General features: G+C 50.2%; 1 protein-coding gene and 1 non-coding gene across 2 annotated transcripts in view; both read right to left on the bottom strand.

The window, feature by feature from the left end:
- The window catches only part of LGR6 (leucine rich repeat containing G protein-coupled receptor 6), a 169,280-nt gene that overhangs the window by 7,982 nt on the left and 138,921 nt on the right, over positions 1–22,377 (bottom strand). Inside the window, exons 7-16 of the mRNA XM_005492487.4 lie at positions 21,824–21,892; positions 20,054–20,125; positions 18,299–18,370; positions 17,204–17,272; positions 16,139–16,210; positions 12,706–12,771; positions 10,258–10,329; positions 7,483–7,554; positions 6,322–6,447; positions 2,101–2,261 (exon numbers count right to left, since the gene is read on the bottom strand). Coding sequence (XP_005492544.4) covers positions 2,101–2,261; positions 6,322–6,447; positions 7,483–7,554; positions 10,258–10,329; positions 12,706–12,771; positions 16,139–16,210; positions 17,204–17,272; positions 18,299–18,370; positions 20,054–20,125; positions 21,824–21,892 — 851 coding nt within the window. The remainder of the gene's footprint in view (positions 1–2,100; positions 2,262–6,321; positions 6,448–7,482; positions 7,555–10,257; positions 10,330–12,705; positions 12,772–16,138; positions 16,211–17,203; positions 17,273–18,298; positions 18,371–20,053; positions 20,126–21,823; positions 21,893–22,377) is intronic.
- On the bottom strand, positions 2,958–3,050 carry LOC113459963 (U6 spliceosomal RNA). Its single transcript, XR_003381566.1, has one exon. It is a non-coding gene; the product is annotated as a U6 spliceosomal RNA (small nuclear RNA).

Below are 22,377 nucleotides of genomic sequence, written 5' to 3' on the forward strand. Positions count from 1 at the left end.
CTCGTGGAGGTGGGACTGGCCTGGAGGCCTGGGAGCCTGGGTAAGTTCTGGTCTGCTGACAGGGCCAGGTGAGAGCATCCTTTGGCACATCAAAGACTGAGCAAAAGCAGCTCTGTGGCCCCTTGTCACAAACAAGATCTTCCCACAAATGCCATAATTTGCTAGGCAAACCCCACAACTATCTGCTCTAGGACTGCCACAGTATGGGCTGCACTAATGATGGAAAAAGTGACCTGGCTCAGCTGAAATCCTGCAGCAATGACTGAAACATGACTCCTCTGTGCTGTCTGGCCAGTGTTACCACCAAGTCTACCATGCTTCCTGGAGCCACAAATGCCAGCAGGAATCACATTGGCTGCCCTCTGGCTGGGCTCTGTGCATGTCTAAAGGTCATCCTCAGGAAGGATCAGTGCAGGAGCAGGAGCACAGGGCTTGGGGGTCCCTTGCTGGCTCTGTCATAAAGTGTCTTGGTCATCCTGCCCAGAACACAGTGAGAGGAACAGCAGATTTGTCTTTACAAATGAGCTGTGGGTCTGCTGGTAGATAAAAGAAGCAATGGGAAGGATTCCACTGATTGATGAATGGAAAAAGATATTTGCTTTTACAAATAAACTTTAGGTTTGCTGATAAATGAAATTAGACATTGAAAGGTGAAATAAACAATGAGGAAGGAAAGCCCCTAAATTCCGTAAGAATTGAAAATTAAAAGGGAGGGTTGTACATTAGAGGGAAATCTTTGGTATCAGGTGTTTTGGGAAGTCTGGACCTTTCAAGTACCTCAGAAATGGGGAATGAGAGAAGGGAAATGTGGCCAGGAAATTGGGATAAAAAGGAGGCTGCATCCTCCAAAAATCTGAGAGATCCCAGGGGAATGCCCCATGGCCTCTCACTTTATTCAAATAAAGTCAAAGGACTCCTCTGTCTCCTTTTGGACATAAACCTCTGGTGTTTGTGGGTTAATTTTCCTAACAGCAGTGTCCAGCAGCTCTGGGTCTGAGGGTCCATCCAGATGCAGTCCTGCCTGGTCAGGCTGTGCGGGACACAGGGCTGGGGCTGGGGCTGGATGCCCAGAGCTCCTGGGGCAGGTGGGTCAGGGCTCTGCAGGGCACAGCCCTCTCTCCCTCTCCAGCTACCATGTGGATTTGCCTGCAGGATGTCTCAAGCCTTGGAAGTGCACTGTATTTACACAAATATATAAATAGAATTAGCATCCAGGCTGTGCTCTGAAATGTTTGCACTCTCCAGCAGTTACAGAGGAAGCAATGGGGTTCATGTTTTCCTTTGTGCTATTCTGAGATTCTCTTGCAGAGGGGTCACACCAGCCTGCTGCTGGAGCTGCTGCTGTGCTGTGGGGCTGGGAGTGCAGTGGGGCCTTGGACTCTGCTGGCTCCTGGAGCTGGCCTCAGGCAGTCTGAGCAGAGCTGCACTGTGGAGCACAGAATAAATGGACTCCTGGACAGAAAGTGCTGCTCAGCCATGGAGCTTTCCTTCCCTGCCTTGGCCAGTCGCTGTGCTGTGTTCCCCAAGCATGTCCTGTTGTCACACCTAACCCTGTGTCACACCTAACCCTGGCCTTGGCTGTAACACCCAAGAGAGAGATGACAGCTCTCGCTGCCTCCAGTCAGAGGGATGTTCTAGGTCTTTGAGCTCATTCTCTTACTCACATTAATCCCAGGGTCCTTCCTCTAGAGATGTAAGAACAAAGACATGTCCTGCCAAAGGCTCCACATTGCCCAGAAGCCAAATGACCAAGATGACCAAGCCCAGTTGTCCCAGGTAGCCTCAGCCACCTCCCAGTGCCTTGAGCAGCCTCCCTCCATGGCCAGCAAGGCTGAATTGACAAACATGCCCAAGGTGTGGGGGCTGCAGGTCCTTTGGCTCCATTGTGAAGGTTTGAATGTGCCAGACCTACTCTTTGTCTCACTCAGGGTCACCACAGGAGCCTGCTCAAAGCAATGGGCCCCCTGTGCTGCAGAAGGCTCAGCCTGCCCTCCCTGAGGCAGTGTCACCTCTGAGAGTGGCACCAGCCCTGCAGAGGTAGGATGGCACCCCAGCTCTCAGCCATGCCCAGGCTGATCCCCATGCAGGCTGTCTACTCACAGTGGCTGTCAGCGTGACCTGGGAACAACTCCAAGGTCCTCTTGTGGGGATCCTCCTCCTCAGGAGCCACGTCTTCTGCCTCCCACTGGCTGGACACCCTGAAGAAGCTGCTGCAGCTCCCGTAGGCACAGCACTGGTAGGCATAGGGCACCTCCAGGACTCTGCACAGAGGAAAGCAGAACTTCAAGGTGTGTCCCTGTTGAGAGGTTTTTGCGGATTGAGGAGTTCTTGCCAGACAATGGCCATATGCAGCCGATGCACAATCCAGCCTGCTTGTGCTAATGGACAATGGACACGTTCACAAACAATGAATAATGGACGTAATCAGAAATGGGGTCGGTATATCCTTGAAAGAGATACAGATAGAAGAGTCATCAGGACTCAGCAAGTTTGTCAGGAGCTTGGGAAAGTAAGAAAAACATGAGCCATGGGTGGGCCAGACGACCACAGCAAGATACTTGAAAAATTATCTGATCCAATCAGCATTCTAATTTAGACGCGTGAACAGCTAGGATTAACCAATCGTATTAGCTAGAGACACGTGGACAGTAGAGATTTATTATAAATGTCTTTCAGGGATAATAAATTTGGCTTCACTGGATTATATTGGTTATGGTGTAATGACCCTGAACCTCCACACCCTGCATGTCCCCTCCATGGCCTGACTCTCCATTGCTTTTCACTTTTTGCTTAGTTCCTTCAGTTGTTCAAAGATGAAACTCATCTATGCAGAGTCACAAAGTATTCTGGGCTGGAAGGGACCCACAAGGGTCATCACGTGCAGCTCTGAAGTGAATGGCCCCTACACATCCACAATGTTGGTGCTATTAGCACCGTGCTCTAACCAGATGAGTCAAAAAAACATGGAACACTTCAGGAATTTCTGTGCAGGAGCCATGCTGATGTTCTCTGTATCATTCCAGTTTTGGTACCTGTGCTGCTGACATGACAAAAGCTGGTCTGTGTGCTGATGGTTACAGTGGAGAGGGACTTTGCTTTGGTGAAGGACAGGGTGTGGACCCAGGGCAGCCCATGGTGTCTCTGCATCACTTTTGGTGCTTAAGACACTGTCAGCCAATAGAATGTTGTCAAACACCAGGTTTGGAAACTGCTCTAAAGTTCCCAGATAGTTCCTTGTCCTGGTTCCAGCCAGAACAGGGTTAATTTTTGCAGGAGGTGTGAGGGAGCATGGCCAGGACACAGAGGTTATTCTGTACCATTTTACTCATTGCTGGGGGCTAGGGGGAAAGGAGAAAATGTGGTGGAAGAGCCATCTGGCATTTGTTTGTTTTTGGGGGCTTTCCATGTAAATAACTTTCTTTTCTTATACTTTTTGTTATTAATATTGTTGCTGTTAGTGTTTGTGTCTTATCTCATTGCTGTTTCCAGTAAATTATTCTTATCTCACCCCATGATCTTGGCCTTTTGTGCCTCCAGTTGGGGAGGAGCGAGCGGGTGCACGGTTTTAGCAGGAACACTAAATTGGAGAATACCATTCCTAAACCACCACATTCCTAAAAACCCTTCTGCTGTTCTCCTCAGAATAAACTAGCCCCTCTCTCCAACATGCAATGGAGAGAAATGATCTTCAATTTTTACCCCAAGGCCATGTTTTCCCAGGCATCCTTTCCCTCCCTCAAGAGGAGAAGATGCCCTAGAGCAAAGCTCCCCTTGATTGCTGTTGAGGGCACCTTCAAACTCCAGTTCCAGGAGTCCCAGCTCAGGCAGGGAATTCTCAGGTCTCCCAAATGAAGAAAGTTATTTAAATATGTCTGATTTCTGCTTGAGAGTTGAATTGATAGTTGCTAATTATAGCATGTATTTGAAGGTTAATTCAGCAGCACTGAGCATCATCTGGATGCAATACCAGGCTGTCTGTCAGCAGCTGCATTTTTGGCTTTGCTGGAAGTCAGGGAGACTGCTGATGAAGGCAAAGGAACCCCAGGTTTTCAGACAATTAAGGTCCTCTGACAAGATCAGTAAATATGGTAAAACTCTATATTCTAAAAATATGCTTTTGTTTTATGTTCCCAAACATTTCTGGCCAAGCCCCGGGAGGGTCTGGAAATTCTGTATACAACTCGTTTCCTGTTATAAGCTCCAAATTAGATCCTATTATTGAAAGGTGGTAGGGAGGTGCAGCTCCTCCCAGCAAGGCTCAGAACTGCTCCCAGATGACTCCTGCAGACATGCCCCAAGAGTAAGGCTGCTTAATGGCAGCACCCCAAATTTAGGGAATGTTAATGGCTCCATTGCCTGGCCTGGTTCACTGAAGCACTGCTGCAGGCTCAGTTTCTCTGCTACAAACACAAACCAGCTCAAGAGATGTGAATGGAACTAATTTAGAGGAGAAACACCCTGGAAGTGCTGAACTTGACACACCCTGCAGAAGGGACTGACTCTTGGAGCAGGTCCAGAGGAGACCACGGAGCTTCTCCAGGGCTGGAGCCCCTCTGGAGCCAGGCTGGGAGAGCTGGGCTGCTCACCTGGACAAGAGAAGGCTCCAGGGAGAGCTCAGAGCCCCTGGCAGGGCCTAAAGGAGCTCAGCACTTGTGAGGGTGCAGCTTCAGCCCTGTGCCCAGTTCTGGACTCCTCAGTTTAAGGAAGACATGGAGGGGCCACAGTCAGGAAAGGGAAATGGAGCTGGGGAAGGGTCTGGAGAGTAAATCATATGGAGAGTGGCTGAGGGGGCTCAGCCTGGAGAAAAGGAAGCTCTCCCCCATCAGCAGCAACCTTATCCTTACAAGTGATGATTTGTAACAAGGTGGGATTGGTCTCTTCTCTGGGCACTGCAGGGAGAGAGAAAATGGCCTCAAACTACATCAGGTGAGACTCATGTTGGAATCAGGAGGAATTCCTTCAAGGAAGGGCTTGTTAGACATTGGAAGGGGCTGCCCAGGGAGGTGGTGGAGTCCCCATCCTGGCAGGTGTTCAGGGAAAAACTGGAGGTGACACTGAGTGCTCTGGGCTGGTGATGAGGTGGGGATAGGTCACGGGCTGGACTCGATGATCTCAGAGGTCTTTTCCGACATTAATGATTTTCTGGTTCTGTGAAGAAAGCTGGAGAGGAACTTTGGACAAGGGTCTGGAGGGACAGGACAAGGAATCCTCATTTCCTACAGGAAAGGACAGGGTTTGGTGGGATATTGGGAAAAAAATTCTTCCCTGTGAGGGTGGTGAGGCCAGTGAGGCCCTGGCACAGGGTGCCCAGAGCAGCTGTGGCTGCCCCTGGATCCCTGGAAGTGTCCAAGGCCAGGCTGGACAGAGCTTGGAGCAACCTGTGATGGTGGAAGGTGTCCCTGTCCATGGCAGGGGGTGGGACTGGGTGAGCTTTAATGTTTCTGTCCAACTCACACCATTCTATAGCTGTATGATCTTGGGTGTGGAAAACCCTTCAAAAGCTCCTGGAACCCCCTGCCATTTGGGAACCCATCATAAAGCATTTCCTAGCTATGAGTTTAAAAAGTCAGAAGGAGAGAGCCCTGCACTGCTGAGGCAGCTGAAGGGAGAGCTCCACACTCCTCCTCAGGCCTGAGCTTTAACCCTGTGCTGGTGCAGTGACCGTGACCCCAGCCCTGTGTGGGAACTGAAGAAGCTCCAGCTTTGGGAACCCATCCTGGATGAGTGGGAGCATCAGCTCAGGCATTCTTGGCTTGAAGGGAACTCCCTGGGACACCCAAGCCAGAGATTACTTCATCTGGGAGGAATTTGTGCTCCCTGGACCCTGGGCGTCTCAGCCCAAAGGCAGGTGCCACACTGGGACCCAGGAGCCAAGGAGGGTCTGAAAGTCTGAGCCTGCAGCACAGCCCTCTGCTCTGAGCATTCTGCAGCCTCTTCTTCATCAGCCTGACTCCTCCAGGCTCCTCATTAATCCATAACAGACAAGACACGGCCACACAAGCAGAGTTTATGGAAGAAAACCTGGATGTCATTAGGTAGGACTGCTTCTGGGAATGTTTTCCATTGAGAGGAGCCCTGAGCTGGGCCTGCTCCACGTTTTCCACTTGTGTGTGTGCGTTTGGGGTGGGGGTGGTGGCCTGGGAGCACATCACTGCTCTCCCATGGAACATATTAAACATGAGATGTGCTAGCAGCAGATGGATCCTCCTCAACCCATGGGCCTGGAAGTGTGGGGACAGCAGCAGATGGGCCAGGAGAGCAGGAGGCTGAGTGCTGTGAGCAAACACAGCCCAGAAGGGAAAGAGCCAACACCCCAAGTACCTCATTTTGGGGAAGCTCTCCTTGCTGAAGGGCTCAGAGAGAGCTGGGTTGCCCTGGAGCTTCAGGTGGGTCAGTCCAGCCAAACCATCCAGGGGCAGCGTGACCAGCTGGTTGTCAGTCAGGTCCCTGTGAGGGGAGAGCAGAGAGGGAGAGCATGGTCAGGGCTCTGCTGCCAGGGGTCTCTCAGCCAAGCAGAGGGCATTGCCTTGTTTCTCCCTTGATGTGATGCTGAAATGGGGCTGGTGCTGCTCTGGGGCCAGGAGCTCTGGAGATAAACACTGCAGGGCTGGGGTTGGTGGCCATGCTGGCATCTCCCTCCCTGTGCACATCTGTGCCCCACAGATCTCATTCCACTGTGGGGCAGGGATGACTGCAGGTCCCAGCCCATCAACCACCCAAGGGTTTTAGAGAGGGGGCTTGTCGCAGACATCTTTTTGTGAAAATCCTTTCTTAGGATTTTTTCTGCTGAAGCTGAGAAGTTTCAGCAAGAAAATGTAAACTGGTTATCTGCTTCTGTAGAATGCAACAAGTCCATCTGTGATTGGCCCATCTTAGATGTTTATAATTGATGGCCAATCAAAGGCCGAGCTATCTCGGACAGAGTTCTGAGAGAGCTGCCTTTTGCATTCATTCTTTTCTATTCTATTCTTCGCTTAGCCTTCTGAGAGGAAACCTTTCCTTCTATTCTTTTTAGCATAGTTATAATGTAATATATATATAATAAAATAATAAATCAAGCCTTCTGAACATGGAGTAAACATTCTTGTTTCTTCCCTCATCCAAAAACCCTTGTGAACACTGTCACAGGGGCTGAGAACTGTGGCCCTCCAGAGCCAGCACAGATGGTCTGCAGTGACTTGCAGAAACAGCCCATCATGCTGATCTTCCTTAAAGGCATCTATGAAAGCATCAGGAAATGGAGGTTTAGTGTTCAGGATGAGAGCATCTTGAAGATGGCCCCTCCTGCACTTCATCATCCCTTTGTTAATAGTATTAATAGGAAACCTTGTGTTTGTTGTGTCCACATCAGCGCTGAGACATGAACCTCAACACATCAGTCTTCCAACATCTCAATCCCAGATGTTCTGGTAGCCCAGGGAGTCAGTCTGAGGTGCTCAGATACCTCCCATCCCTAGTGACAGAAATATCCCTGCAACTTACAGCTTGGTGAGGGAGTGCAGGGTCACAAAGGCTTCTGGGTGAATAAACTGGATGGAATTCCAGCTCAGGTCTCTGCAAGGCAAGGACACAGCAGTAAGAAGAGAGCAGAGCAGGGCAGCGAAGCTGCTGACACTGGCCCTGGTGGGAGCACATGTGGGATCTGTAGCCCCTTGGTCAGCAGCAATTTCTGTCCCATTGCAGCTCCCCACAGACAAGTCTGAGGCTGTGGGTGGTTTCCAGCACAGGGCACAAGAGTTTGCCTTGCAGGAGCTCCTCTGCTGAGATCAGTGGGAAAGGATCCATGAAAAATGTTCTTTTCTGGCTTAATTTCTGTCAATTTGGGAATTTTTTGCCAATATGCCAAACAGGTCATGCCTCAGTGCCAGAGCATCCCCAGTGCAGTCACAGTGCTGAGTGGGGCACAGGCAGACAGGGCCAGTATGGAAACCCAGAGCACACTGGGAATATTTCTGTGTCTGCTCTGGGGTGCTCTGATCCCCAGGGCAGCACTGACTTTGACCCTCATTCATGGAGAAAGTTTCCTAAACTTCAAGATAAACTGGAATCCACAAAAGTGTGAAATAGATTATAGAGAGTAGTGTAGATGTATCATTTAGGTGGGAAATTGAGGTTTTGGGATTTTTAGTGTGTTGTGGATGGAAGCAAGATGGCGGGCACAGGGTGTTGTCCTGGGTTTCTTCTTCATGCTTCTTCTTCCTTCTTCTCCATGGGTTTGGGTGGCATTTTGTAATTGGGCAGAAAAGTCTGCACTGTGGGCTCTTTGAGATCAGTTATTGGGTTAAAAGAGGAAATAATCCAGGTGCCAGCTCTTAATTGGATAGTTTAGCTTTAAAAGACCTTGGAACAAGAGACTGTTGGCCATTTTTGTGGTGCTTTTCCACCGTGCTGAGCCTGGTGTGGACAGCATGCAAAACTTTAAAAAAGATAATAATAAATAGGAACCTGAAGACCAAAAAACCCCAGTTCATCTCTCTTTCCTGACACAGAACTGCTCCAGAAGGGTCTCCCCTGACAGGGGATCCTCCAGGGAGGGCCCAGCCTGAGCCCCAAAAGGCAAAGAATCAGCAACAGGGAACCCAACAGGCCAGGGCTCTGGGGAAGGTGAGTTTGGAATGTCTCCTGCCATGCACAGGTGCTTTGGGTTCACTGAGTCCCCTCAGAAAGCTCTGCCCCCATCCAAGTGAGACAGCTCCACTCCCTCTGCAAGCAGGGCAGAGGGAACCAGCAAACTGGGACACATTTCTTGCCCTAAGGCTGGCTACAGGCCAAACTTCATCTCTCCAGCTCCAAGGGAGCCAAGGCACCTGCTCAGGTGTGTGTGACACTGGGTGGGATGGATCCTTTCCCAGGGACCAGAACACACCCAAAGCTGCCAGAGCTTTCTCTGTGTGTGTTACTGGGCTGGGGCAGCCTGCTCAGGTTCCCTGGGTGCCTGCAGTGCCACCTGTCACACCTCAGGTGTAACCATGGTGTCTGTGACACTCAGGGCATCCCAGGAACTGTTAAATGGCACTCACATTGCTGCACCATGGGAGCAGGTTTGGTGGGATTTAGCTCACTTCCTAACAGAACAGCAAATAAAGGCTGTCAGGGCTCTTCCCAGATGGCACAGAGCCAGGGGTGCCCTTCAGGGCCTTGCCTGGCACCTGGGAGGGGACTCTGTGTGTGTGGGGAGTGCCTGGGTGCATCTGTGGAACACAAACTGCTGAGGAGTTTCAAACCAAAGAGGATGGGTGTTCCAGGAGTGCATGGCCCAGGACCTGCCTGTGCAGGACAGGGGTGCTGGAGCTCAGGTGCACTCAGGTACTGCCCTGGGTGCCTCCTGGCATTCAGGAGCCTGTCTGTGATGTGGGCTCTGCCTTGGCAGTGTGTGGGGTGTGGGCATGAGGGGGCAGGTAAGGAGGGAGGGCTGCAGGCACAGGGGAAGCCAAAGGATGGTTTGTGCCCTCCTCCTTCCTAAGGAGGAATGGAAAAGGGATGTTGGGGAGGATGAAACAGGAAAGCCTTATAAATATGACTGCCTGGCAAAAGATTTTGAGAATATGGAAACTATAAGTGAGACCGAAATGAAAGCAAGCTTTGAGATCCCTCAGTTGCTGAACAACTGGAAAACAATGGTGTGGCCAGCTGAAGGTGATCCCCTTTGGATGGAACAACACCCTCTGCTTGCAGACAGGCCCAAGGGTCAGAGCAGACCCTGCCAGCTTGGCAGAAGGGGCCCAAAGAGGAGTTTTTAGGGTTTAAAATGTAACTCAGTGTGGTAATGTAATGATTCTTATAGGCTGTATGGAAATGCTGTAGGATTTGTATGTTGGACTAGATTGGTTAGTGAGAATTAGAATATTCAGCACAGAAGAGGATTTATGGTATTGTAATGGGAACTTCCCCTCTTACCCCTTTACGCTCTTACCCCTTTTACTTTCTTATGCTTCTACTCTCTTGCCCTTTTACTCTCTCTCTCTCTCACCCTCTCTGCCCCTCTCCTCTCAGTCCTGCTCCAGCTGTGGCTGGCAGCTCCCAGCAGGGCCCTGCACCCAGGCCCTTTGCAATAAACTACAAGTTCCCAGCCCTGGCTGCAGAGATCTCTCATCTCCGTGCATCCTGACCATTCCACCCCTGATGCTCTGACAGAGGGACTCAACAGAAAATCCTCCCAGCAGAGACAGGGGCAGGCTGGGAGCTCCCCCAGCCCCCCTGGGCTCACAGCCCCCTCCCCAGCACGGCCCCAGCTGTCCCCTGGCAGGCAATACTTGCATGGAGCGCAGGGCCAGCAGCTGCACAAAGGTGTCTGCTCTGATCTCCTGGATCTTGTTGTGCTGCAGACCCCTGGAAAACAGAGACTGGTTTGAGAAGAGAGCTGAAGGCAGTGATGGAGCTCTTTGTCCCAGGGCAGCACTGTCACTGTGGAAGTTGCTGTGCTTGGGAGACGTACTCTGATTGCAGGAGTTAAGCAGGATGAGCAGCAGAATGTGTCAAAGCCATTCTCTCCTACAGCAGCTCCAGGGCTCAGACAGCCTCTGTTTTGATGGCAGCATAGCTCAGTGAAGAGCTGTTGATGTGCAGTGGCCAAAGGTGCCCTGTTAACCCCAAACCCACACTGGTTTCCCACTTTGCTCCTCCCTAAGCCTCCAAATTGCTTTTTCCAGAGGAAAATCTGAGAGCTTGGAGTGAGTGATCAGCAAGCAGCCCTGTGTGACCCTTCAGGAAGGACCATGGGGTGCTGCCCTTTGCCTTGGGGAGGATGAAGGTTTGAGGGCTGAAGGTATCTCAGTGTTTCATGAAGAATTCTCTTGATGTCTGGTAGAGCCCACTGTCCACATCTGCACGTGAAGTGCCTCCGCCCTGCACATCCCCTTTCCAGCTCCTTCATCCCCTGGGAAGGGGAAAAAGCAGGCTGGGAGTTCACAGACTCTGTGACTGACCTACACACTCTCCACACCCTCAGGAGACATCCTGTATCCTGACCAAAACCTCATTTTGGTCCCTTAATAAGAAAAAAAAATTAATTTAATTTTAATATTAATACTTAATATTAATATTTAATACTAATTTGATATTAATCTTTGTAGAGATATATAGGTATAATCTGACTTCACTAGCCAAAAACTGGATTTAGTGTGATTCTATATTAATGTTAAGTCTGAATTTGGCATATTATAAAATTCTGTAAGAAGGACTCAGGCAGAATATGTGAAACTACAGGTTTGAAATTCTGAGCATTTGTCTTTTTTTGGTGTACTTTCTATATTTTTCAAGTGTTTTCCTAAGGGTACTCTCACAGCTGCCCTAAAAAGCAGCAGGGGCTGTGCACTCTCATTTCCATGTAGTTTCACAGTGTTTTAATGTCCAGTTTGCTGAGGCTGGATGAGCTGCTCTGACTATCCAGGCTGAGGTGCTATAGAGAGCAGGGACAACCTCTCCTGTGGGATTTTTTAATGAGGATACTGCTCAGGTAGCAGAATTCTGTGAAATATCATGGAGTCTATCTTAATTGTTCAATTAAAAAAGTTTTTCTCAAAAAGGCCAAGAACTTGTGCTCTGTTTGAGGTGTAGGGCCCCATTTTGAGCTGAGTGTGAATAACTTTGTCTCAGAGCAGCAGCAATGCCTCCTGAGGCCTGGAGAGGACCCAGTTCCAGAGCTGAGGAAGGAATCCCCCTTCTCTGAGGAGGGGCTGGCCCTGGACAGGGAGGACAAAAGCTGCTTTGTGCCCATGGCATGGAGCCCTCCTTGGAGCAGAAGACATTTATGGTGGACATAAACCCATTTTTGATTAGCTTATAGCAGGGCTGGAGTTAGAGAAGGGAATTCAGTGCTGTCACATCCCACTTCTGTTTGAAGTGGCTGGAACCTCTGACAGGGCCTGAATTAAGCTCCTGTACACAGGGGATGTATTTTTATTCTGTATGTACACAGGGGCAGAGTGGAGTGTGGGAACCCAGGACATCCCTCTGTCTGTCCAGGACAGACCAGACCCCTGCCAGGGGGCTCAGAAGCCCTGGCATGGAGCCCAAAACACCTGAGGGTTTGATTATGACCCATAGAGCAAATTACCAACCTTAGATGAAGATCTGCCACCCACAACAGTTTAGGTAGAATATTAGTGAAGTTATCACAGGGTGGAAAAGTAGATTTTGGGGTTTTTAGAATGGGGGTTCAGGGGGCAAGATGGAGGGATCTGGGTGTGTCCAGCCTTTCTCCTTCTTCTTCTTGGCCTCCATCTTCTGCTGTGATGGTGGCACTTTTAGATTGGTTTAGAGTAGAAGCTCACTGTCTAACATAGGTGATGGGTATTGGAAAGTAACTGTAAACATTGTACAGGTAGTTTTTAGTATAAAGACATAACACTGCCCTGGGGGCAGGCAGAGTGCCTGGGACTGTCCTGCTGGATGGACCTGGGCAGGGCAGGAGAAAATTTTTTATAGATAAGATACAATAAACAACCTTGAGACTGAAAAATAAAGAGCTCTGACTCCTCCTTCAAGCGCTGGGCTGGGAAAAGAGACTTTCCAACACATCTCAGGGCCACTCTGACAAGCTAAAGATCCCAACTGTGGAGCTCTGGTCCAGTTGCACTCCAAACAGTGAGTTACAATGCCCAACTTCCCCAGTGCTTGGGAGTTCTGTGGGTGGGAACCATCCCTCTCCTCAAAGCAACCCTTTTTCCCCAGAGCACAGCACAACAAGGACATTTCCATACTCACAGCTCCTCCAGCTGCTGGCACCGGTGGAAACTGGGCAGCTCCTCAATTTGGTTGTGTGACAGCTCTCTGCAGGGAAAGCACAGCACAGGAATGTTGGGACGCCAAAACCCAGAGCCCCTGAGCCCTCCCTTGCAAGGCAGGTACTGTTGGAGAGCGAGGTGACCTCACTTCATCCTGCACAGCTCCACTTTTGGCAACCCAGAGAGTGGGATCTGCACCCTGCAGCTGCTGCTGGCTCTGGTTTGTGCAGGGTGAGGGCTGCCCCATCATTTCTTGTCACAGACATCTTTTATGAAAAATCCTTTCCTTAGGATTTTTCCTCCTGAGACGCTGAGAGGCCTCAAAACCAAAATGTAAACATTGATTATCTGCTGCTGTGGAATGCAACAGGTGGATCTGTGATTAATCTCATGCAGTTGTTTCTAATTAATGGCCAATCACAGTGAGCTGGCTCGGACAGAGTCCAAGCCACAAGCCTTTGTTATCATTCCTTCTTTTTCTGTTCTTAGCTAGCTTTCTGATGAAATCCCTTCTTCTATTATTTTAGTACAGTTTTAATATAATATATATAATAAAATAATAAATCAAGCTTTCTGAAACATGGAGTCAGATCCTCCTCTCTTCCCTCCTCCTGGGACTGCTGTGAACACTAACACAATTTCTGTGGAGGGTGAAGGTCTGCCCCATGATTTCTGTGCAAGGTGAGGGCTGCCCCATGATTTCCCCACTCGCCCACCCCCAGCCCAGCTCCCCTGTGGGCTGATGGAGCTGCTGGTACAGCTGGGGTGGGCTTGTCCTCCCCAGCCTCAAGTCAGCTGGGAAAGGAAGCCCTCCTGTGCCGCTTCTGCCATGCCCAGCCCTGCTTTCTATGGGCACAGCACAGAGATTTATCTGCCAGAGCTTGCACAAGCTGCAGATGTGCCTGGAGGATTTGTCCAGCTCCCTCATGGCACAGCAACCCCACTGCCCATTGCCTGCTCCCCCTTCAGCCTTTCCTGGCTTTGTCCCAAGGCCAGGGAAGGGGTTGTGGCATTGGCAGGGATTTGGTTCAGGACATTACAGACTTTGGCAACCCCTGGTCCTTGTTTTTTCCAGTGCTGTCACTCGAAAGCAGTTTGCAGCAAACTCCTCTTGCCACTGGTTCATGGCTCAGTGTATTGTCAGCATCCAGAGTGGCTTGATAGTCAGAGGAAAACCCACCCTGGAACAGCTTAATGAGAATTTATTGAAGCTGAAACAGGCTGGGGAAGGAGCAATGTTTAAACCCAGCTCTTTCCCCACCAGCAGAGACTGGATTTGTGGTTGTTCAAGGGAAATTTACCCCAGGGTAAAGTTTTGTATGTGGTTTCTCTGCCGACTTTCCAAACTCGGTTTCCATCTTTCTGCCAATAGATTACTCCTCAAATATTTCAATTATTTTTTTTTTGCCAACCCACTCACCACCAGTTTTCCATGGTGGAGAGGAGGAGGGAGGGAAAAGCAAGCAAAAGGTTTCTGCTTGGCTCTGGGGGCTGTCACCCAGGATGGAGAAAGTCCTGAGCATCACTCACTGTGTCAATGCATTGGGCTTGACAGGGCTGGAGCTCAGCTAACAGTGATGGGGAGAACCAGCCCCAGGAGTTATTTCTGGCTCCTCCAGAGTGAGGGTAACCAGGTGCAGCCCAGAATCTACAAACAGAGCAGCCTCAGTCACTCCTGCTCTGTTGGGAGCACACCAGGATGAAGGTGCTGATGGCACCAAGGGACTTCAGCTCTGCTCAGGGGAATTTCACCTATTTCTGCTTGAGGAGAAAGACAAATCTTCAGAGCCCAAGGAGCATTTGGACTACTCTGTGCAGAGCCAGGAGCTGGACTCAATGATCCTTGTGGGTCCCTTCCACCTCACGATTGCACAAAATCTGTGCCCTGGGCAGGAGCTCTGGATGGAAGCAGCAGGATGATACCAGGTGGATGCCCAAGGCTGCCCTGCCTGTGTGGGGCATCCCAGGATGGTTCTGACCCTCTGCCCCTGCAGTAGCTCCACAGTCCCTGTGCAGGGTCCTTGCAGACAATCCACACCTGGAAATGCAGCTGTTCCTGTCACCTATGGCCAGAGGTGTCACAGCCACAGCTCCTGTGGCTGCCCAGGGACAGCCAGAGAGCAACACTGGCTCTGTGGGGACAGGGGCTGAGGCATTTCAAAGGCAAGAGAGATGTGAACATGCACAAACATTGGCCCTCACACTGTCTCCAAACCCAAAAGCAATGCAGTTAATGTCAGAAATTAATGTTTACTAGGGAAGAGGAACAAGGGGCAAGGAACAAGGTGGTGTGTCCCAATAAAACTGTCCCACATGGTGGTGGGCACAAGGAACAGGCTCTGCTGTGAGGAGTTGCAGTCTGATAACTGCAAACATAAACAGAGCTCTGGGACCCAGAGCCTGGGCCAGCCCAAAGGCTGCACTTTCATAGCAACTCATCCATTGAATTGGTCCAGATGTCTAAAGATGGGAGATCTTCCCTACAGGGACATCTGGAACCAAAAGCCTGTAATCTCCTAAGTTACAAATTGTCTTCTTTTATTTTTATGTTTTACTCTTGTTTCCAATTTCTGTGATCAAGAATTCACTCCTGTTGCTTTCCTGGAACAAACTTGTTTTCTTTTTCAGCTTGCTTGTATAAAGACTGATGAGAGGCAAGCCTGTTGTTGCCCTAAGGCTGCAAACTTGTATAAATCTGGCTCATGACTCATTTCCTGAGGATGTCTTTCACTGCAAACATAGTTGGGGATCTCAGGAACCAGGGATGTGATTCCTGAGATGGTGCAGAACCTTTCTGAGATGTTGATTTCATCATGTACCAGGCTAAAGGAGAGAGCATGATGCCCCAGCATCATTCAGTGCCTGGCTAAGCAGGCAGAGCCAAAGAAACAGACCAAGCAAAACCCTGACCTGGCTGTGCTGCCCCAGGTGAGGAAATGAGACCTTGTGGCCTCACAGGTCCCCATCAGGTCAGACCTGATCCCTCTTGGGATATGAACAGGATCCTTCCTCCAAGTGATGGCACTTGCGGCAGATCCAGCTGCAATAAGCCAAGGCTGGGGCAGAGGGTGAAGGTGATTTCCCCCTTGTGTTTGGGCTGAGAGGAGCTGTGAAGGGCTCCCATCTCCTTTTGCTCTCTCTCTACTCCCCCTGCATGGTGCAGGGCAAGGGGGAGGTGCTGGTGCAGCCCTGGGACCAGAGCAGCACCTGGGATGGAGCAGCGAGGGCAAGAGCAAGCAAGAGCTCAAAGCAGTGATGGAGAAGGTGGAGATTTCTGCATGGAAAATGATGGGAACAAGAACCACAGGAGGGTCTCCCACAGCTGGCCCTTTCCCTGAGCTGGACAAAAGGAAAGCTCAGTTCCTGAGGGCACTTTGTAAGGACCAGGCAGGACAGAGGCACGGGTTACTCACAGGACTCGGAGGCTGGGCAGCTGCTGGCACATCCTTCTGGGGAGGAAATGGATTCCTGCCCGGGTCAGGGTCCTGCAGGGATGGAGGAGAGAGAAGAAATGCTGTTGCTGACAGCCTGCACACAGACTCTGTGATCCCAAAGCCCAGTCCCAGATAGTGGCAGGAGAGACAATAAAATACATGGAGAGGATAAAACCCTGCCTGACAGCTTTGGAAAGAGGCACTGCTGCTGGACCTGGCTAAGGTGAATGTGAAGAGTTCTGGGCCACTGCTGAGTACTGAATTCACAGCTGTCCCTGGCCTTGCTGGTGGCAGATGGCAGTGTCCTCTGATGGCTCTGACATCCCTGCTCCCTCTGTCCAGGCTGGACAGGCCTGGAGGCAGGGCTGCCTCAAAAGCTGTGTGTGAGGGATGGATGGATGGATGGATGGATGGATGGATGGATGGATGGATGGATGATGGATGGATGGATGGATGGATGGATGATGGATGGATGGATGGATGGATGGATGGATGGATGGTCCCCGTGTCCCCAAGACATGGCAGGGCCAGGCCATACCCTGCCCGGGGGTGCTCCAGTGTGGGCTCAGTGTGGGGATGGTGTCCAAGAGAGGAGAACCATGTGTGGCCAGGGGCAGCGTGTCCTCCAAGGCCCTGGGGACACAAGGAGGGGACCAGAGCAGCTGTAGGAGCCCCAGCCTGGGTGGCAGATGTTCCCTGAACTGCACCATGGTGCTGGTTCCAGTATGGGCAGAGACACTGGGGTGCAGCAGAAGCACTGCACTCACAGGTGCAGGAGGGGAGGAAGGAAAAAACAAACAAACAAATGAAAAAAAAAAAACAAGGCTGGAGTACACTCAAGAGTCCTGAGAGAGCCACTCACAGGGAGGAAAGCTGGTTCAGGAGCCACAGGGGTGAAACGAAGCAGAAGGGTGAGCGACCAGGGAGAGGCAGAGCTGAACACTGCACAGCACTGGGAAAGTTGTCCTCACTGAAACAGCCTGGAGCACCTTGGAGGAGGAAGAGCACAGCTAGCAGGGTAAGAGGGAGAGAGGTGCCACTCACAAAACTTCTAGGCTGGTGGTGCCTTTGAGGTCTGGGAACTCCCTGATGTCCGTGGCTCCATTGAGGGACCTGCAGAGAAAGGAGGCTGCAGTGAGGTGGGCAGAGCACCTGGAGGCACCTGCAGCTGCTCAGGGCTCCAGGCCCACCAGCCAGGGGGGTAAATCTGTTCCTCACACCCAGATGGGATCAGGGCCCAGCCCCAGAGTGTCCCTGTGGCTGGAGCAGACACTGTGTGGATACAGCAGGATGGAGCTGGGGCTTCCATGCAGGGAGGCTTGGCAAGCTCCAAGCCTCTCCCAGCCACTGACATTCTTGGCACCATTTCTACCCAAATTAAAAAAAAAAAAACCCAAACAATTACCATGGGGAATGTAAGCAGGGCATCCCACCCAAGCCTCCCTGGGTCTATGCATTTGGATCTAAAGAATGCAGAGCTATTTGAATGATTTATTTTATGTCTTGGGTGAGGCTTATAAATAGAGATTTATGAGGTTGCCTCTGCCTCAGTATTTTTAGTGCTGTGCCACAACAGGTTGGCTGAACTGCCAGAGTGGGGCAGCTGCTGTGGTTCAGGGGGTGCCCAGCCTGTGCTGGTGGCCCTGGAGCAGGCACAGGGCCAGACCTGTGCAGGAGGCAGTGCCACTGCTGCCTGCCCAGTAATAACATTTGTGCCATGGTGCTGGGACGTGTTCCTCCACTTCTCCATCTTGTGGAGAAAGGCAGATGCCTTCAGTGTCCTTCTGTTTGGGCAATTATGCAGCAGCAGAAAAGGCTGTGGCACTTGTGTGTGGCACTTTGCTGCCCCTGTCCCAGCTGTGGAGACCCTGGAAAGCCCCAGTGCCTGTCAGCTGTGTGGGGAGGAGGAATTAGTGGCTGGCTCCAAAATGCCCTTTCAAAATTAACCTTCCTCAGAAGAAAGCATCTGCAGTGTCTGCTCCTTGGAGTAACCTTTGGGGTTGGACAAGAGAGTGGCTTCATGGTGCTCTATTGGCACAGGGGCTTGGAAAAAGGGAGGGAGGAGGCCACAAAGGTGCCCAGTGCACAAGGCTTGGAGCTTGGATGTTACCTCTCTGGGGATGTGCTTGGTGAACTTACAGAGTGTGGAGCTTTGGCAAGTACTGGAAAGCAGACTGTCCAACAAACTGGATGGGATTGTCATAAAAATGGCTGCAATGGGAAGGAGGAACAGGTCAGAGTCTGCTGCACACAAAGAGAAGGTGCTGTTACAAGTCAAGAGCCTCAGAGCTGCCAGCAGCAAGCCATGCAGGAGATGCTGCTGGTGAGGAATTCTTGTTCCTAGATAACCACAAGCTCTCCCATGGCCTGTTTTGTCTGGACATTGAGGTCTCCTGCTGCTCTGAATGGGCCCTTTGGGGTCCTGCTGAACCAGATGGGCTGGAAAGGTGTAAAACCCTTCTTCAGTCCGACTGAGAAACAAACACCTTGCACTGGAGGACACTCCTGTGGTGTCACACACAGCACCAGCACCTTTCCCACCTGTCACAGTCAGTGCAGTGAGCTCTTCTAGGACCCAGTGAGATGTGGGAGGAGTTGAGTCACCTCCTACAAGAAGCACTTCCTCCCCACTAACTTTGTGTCACAGACATCTTTTATGAAAAATCCTTTCCTTAGGATTTTTCCTCCTGAGAAGCTGAGAAGCCTCAGGAACAAAATGTAAACATTGATTATCTGCTGCTGTGAAATGCAACAGGTGCATCTGTGATGGTCTCATGGGGTTGTTTCTAATTAATGGCCAATCACAGCCCAGCTGGCTCAGACTCTCTGTCCGAGCCACAAGCCTTGGTATCATTCTTTCTTTTTCTATTCTTAGCTAGCCTTCTGATGAAATCCTTTCTTCTATTCTTTTAGTATAGTTTTAATGTAATATATATAATAAAATAATAAATCAGTCTTCTGAAACATGGAGTCAGATCCTCCTCTCTTCCCTCATCCTCACACCCCTGTAAACACGGTCACAACTGCGGAAGGCTTTAGATGGGCAGATGCAATGGGGAGATGAACATTCTGGGAGTGCTGGCCCCATCATCACCCTGTGGATGCTGCCAAGCAGATGGGATGAGGCTGGTGGGTCTGGCTGGAGCACTGAGTGGTTTCACCCAGTATCACCATGGCTTTCCTGATATTGGTATTTCTATAATTTAAGTCCAGTTTGGACAAGCAGAGCTTTTGTCACACGATTTTCAAGATTTGTGTGGTTCAGAGAAGTATCCAAAAATCCCTAACTGTGCCTGGGTCAGAGCAGACATGACCTGACAGCTGGGTGTGTTTATCTGCAGAGCTTTGTGTCCAGGTCTGGGCAGACACACAGGGATCTGCAGTCCCAGCTCTCTGACACGTGTGGCTGCTGCTGAAGCTGGCCAGCAGCTTTCTGAGCACAAGGAATAAACAGCAGCAGATGTCAGCCAGGGCTTAGGTGGTTTCCATGCAGACCACCTGTGTTGTGTTACTTCCTTGCTATCAGCAAACATCAGCTGCAGGGAAATCCTTGCTCTTGAGGATTCCCAAACTTCACATCCCACAGCACCCAAGGGCCTCAAAGATCCTGAGCTTGGGACTGATCTCTTGTCTTCCTGAGGGGAAGAGAATCATCCCCTCACTCCCATGGCCATTTCTTCTCTCTCACCAGCTCTCCTGAGGCAACACTGTCCTCTGAAAGGAGAACCCACAGCAGCTCTGAGGAGCCCAGAAGCAGCAATTTCAGCCTACTTTGGCACATGGATGGCAAATATCAGATTGTTGTCATTTGTCAGAAATCCCAACTAAAGACAGCAGGAAATGCCCCTTTCTGGGCAATGTAAAGATATAGGAAACATTATTTAATTTTCTTACATTGTTTGGAGGAGGGGATTCCCAACGAATGCGTTCTCTGGAATAGCTTTGATGTTGTTGTTGTGAAAACCACTGTTGGGAGAAACAAATATCTTGATATTAATTAAATTAACCTTCTTTTCTCAACACTTTTAAAGCCAGAGAGCCTTCAAAATATTCAACAAATAGGAGATATAGGCTCCTTCCCAGGTGCAGCATCATCCCAGCAGGTGAACAAGGATTATGGTTTGGCAGGGCAAAATCTGCTGCATTTACTCTGTGGGTGTTCCATATGTGGCTCCACCAACCCCACCAAGGGTACAAGGACTTCAGGTTTTAATGGAATATGAATCCCAAACACTTTACAGGTCAGGAAACAGAAACAAGCAAATACAAGATTTTCTATCCACCAGGAACTACAATTTTTCAGGATGGTTTCCATAACAGCCACACAGCTGCCAACCAGAGCGTGCCAGGAATCATCAGCCCTTGTGACTTTAAAGGATTTGTAGCTGGGATATTTTTGGTTAAGTTTGAGAACCAGCTGACAGAACCAGAGGACATAGTCTCAAGCTGCACCAAGGGAAATATAGATTGGATATCAGGAAAAAATTTTTACAGAAAGTGATAAAGTTCTGGAATGTTCTGCCCAGGGAGGTGGTGGAGTCCCCATCCCTGGGGGTGTTTAACAAAGCCTGGATGTGGCACTGGGTGCCAGGGTTGAGTTGAGGTGTTGGGGCTGGGTTGGACTCGATGATTTTTAAGGTCTCTTCCAACCCAGTGATTCTGTGAATTCTGTGAAAATTTCTATCAGCAAACTTTCTCAGCAGAAGAGAGCTCTGTGGGCACAGTCTGACCTCCTGTACAGCAAAGGCAGTCACAGGCTCCTGTGTCCAGGACTTGGACCAAGCTCTGGGTGATGCCCAAGTTGTTTATCCCAGAGGAGGTGATTAGTTGATGACTATTTGGAATTTGCCTCTTCTTTAGTGAAGGCATTTCAAAAGCCATATTGGAGGGGATTAAAGATCTTATTCTCATTTTGAAGGTGAGGGTAATGATGATATTGGGCTGAACACAGAAATCTCATGAGAATTCTTCCAGTAAAGAGCAAAGTAGGGTCAGATTTTTACTCCAAGGCTCCCAGAAACATGAGAGCAGCTGCTTTTGTCCCACCAGTGTGACACAGGAACTGTGGATCCACATCAACTCACCCCACCCTGGGGCTTCTACCTTTGTGGGTGATAAGTGGGATGCTTTCTTATTTTTAGTGTCTCCCAGGCTGACCCGTTAGAGGAAGGAGAGCTACCCACTAAAATGGTCATAAACTGGTAATTCCCTATTATAAATTTATCCTAAGGGAGATATCCTATAAATTTATCCTCAATTTCTTTGCATTAGAGGGGGTGGCACAGTGCCTGCAGAAACTGTGGCCTCACAATATCAAGTTTAAGTCCAGGTTGTGGTCCCAAGCTGGGGAATGGACATCAGAAGCAGCCAGAGAACAGCTGGAATTTGAGCCCCTGAGATGCCACAGGAGAGTGAGGAGCAGAAGGAGGAACCTGCTCCAAGGCTGGCAGAGAATCCCACTCCCCTCCGAGGTGTGGAGGCTGATGGGGAGCTGGGCAGGGCTGATGGAAATCAAGGGGATAAACTTTGAGGCAGTGGATAGGGCTGGGAAGGAGAAGAAAGGCCTGGACTGAGTGCTCTCCTCAAGTCAGAGCACACCCGATGCTTTATTGGTCACTCTCTCACAAGGATTGGGTTTGAAAAGGAATAAAAGGAAAATCTCACAGCTCCTGCAGTCGGCCCAGTGTCCTGATAGCCCCGGGGAATTCCAGCAGCTCGTTGTAATTCAGATCCCTGAAAGACAGAGAAGGGAAAAGCATTAATTAACATTTCTGTAGGGACTCGACCTTTGAAGCTGGGAACTTGGTCCTTAACATGGGAGACAGGTTTTTCCTACCATGCTGATCCAGCACTGCCTGGAAACACAATCTCACCCTTTCCTGCAGCAGGAATATTGCAGAAGGAACATTCCCTGCTCAGAGCACGGCCAGGTGAGAGCCAGTCCAAGCCATGGGCCTTTAGCTCTCAGTAATTTTTCTGGCCTCCCCAGGTCAAAATGGGGTTCTTTGAAGGACAAGAACCATGAGCAGCATCAGTTGTGTGGGGCCCATGGAGGCTTCTCTGGGCCCCCTTGCTCTGTGGTGCAGAGGGGATCAGGGACCATTCCCTCAGTGGGGTCGTTCCTCATTCCCCCTCTTGGGGACTCTGGTCTCCCTGCCACTGGCACATGCTGTGACTGGGAACAGTGGCAAGAGGAGTCTATAGGAAGGCTTAGGCCT

Source organism: Zonotrichia albicollis, chromosome 28, assembly GCF_047830755.1.
Source record: "Zonotrichia albicollis isolate bZonAlb1 chromosome 28, bZonAlb1.hap1, whole genome shotgun sequence".
NCBI classification, from domain to species: Eukaryota; Metazoa; Chordata; class Aves; order Passeriformes; family Passerellidae; genus Zonotrichia; species Zonotrichia albicollis.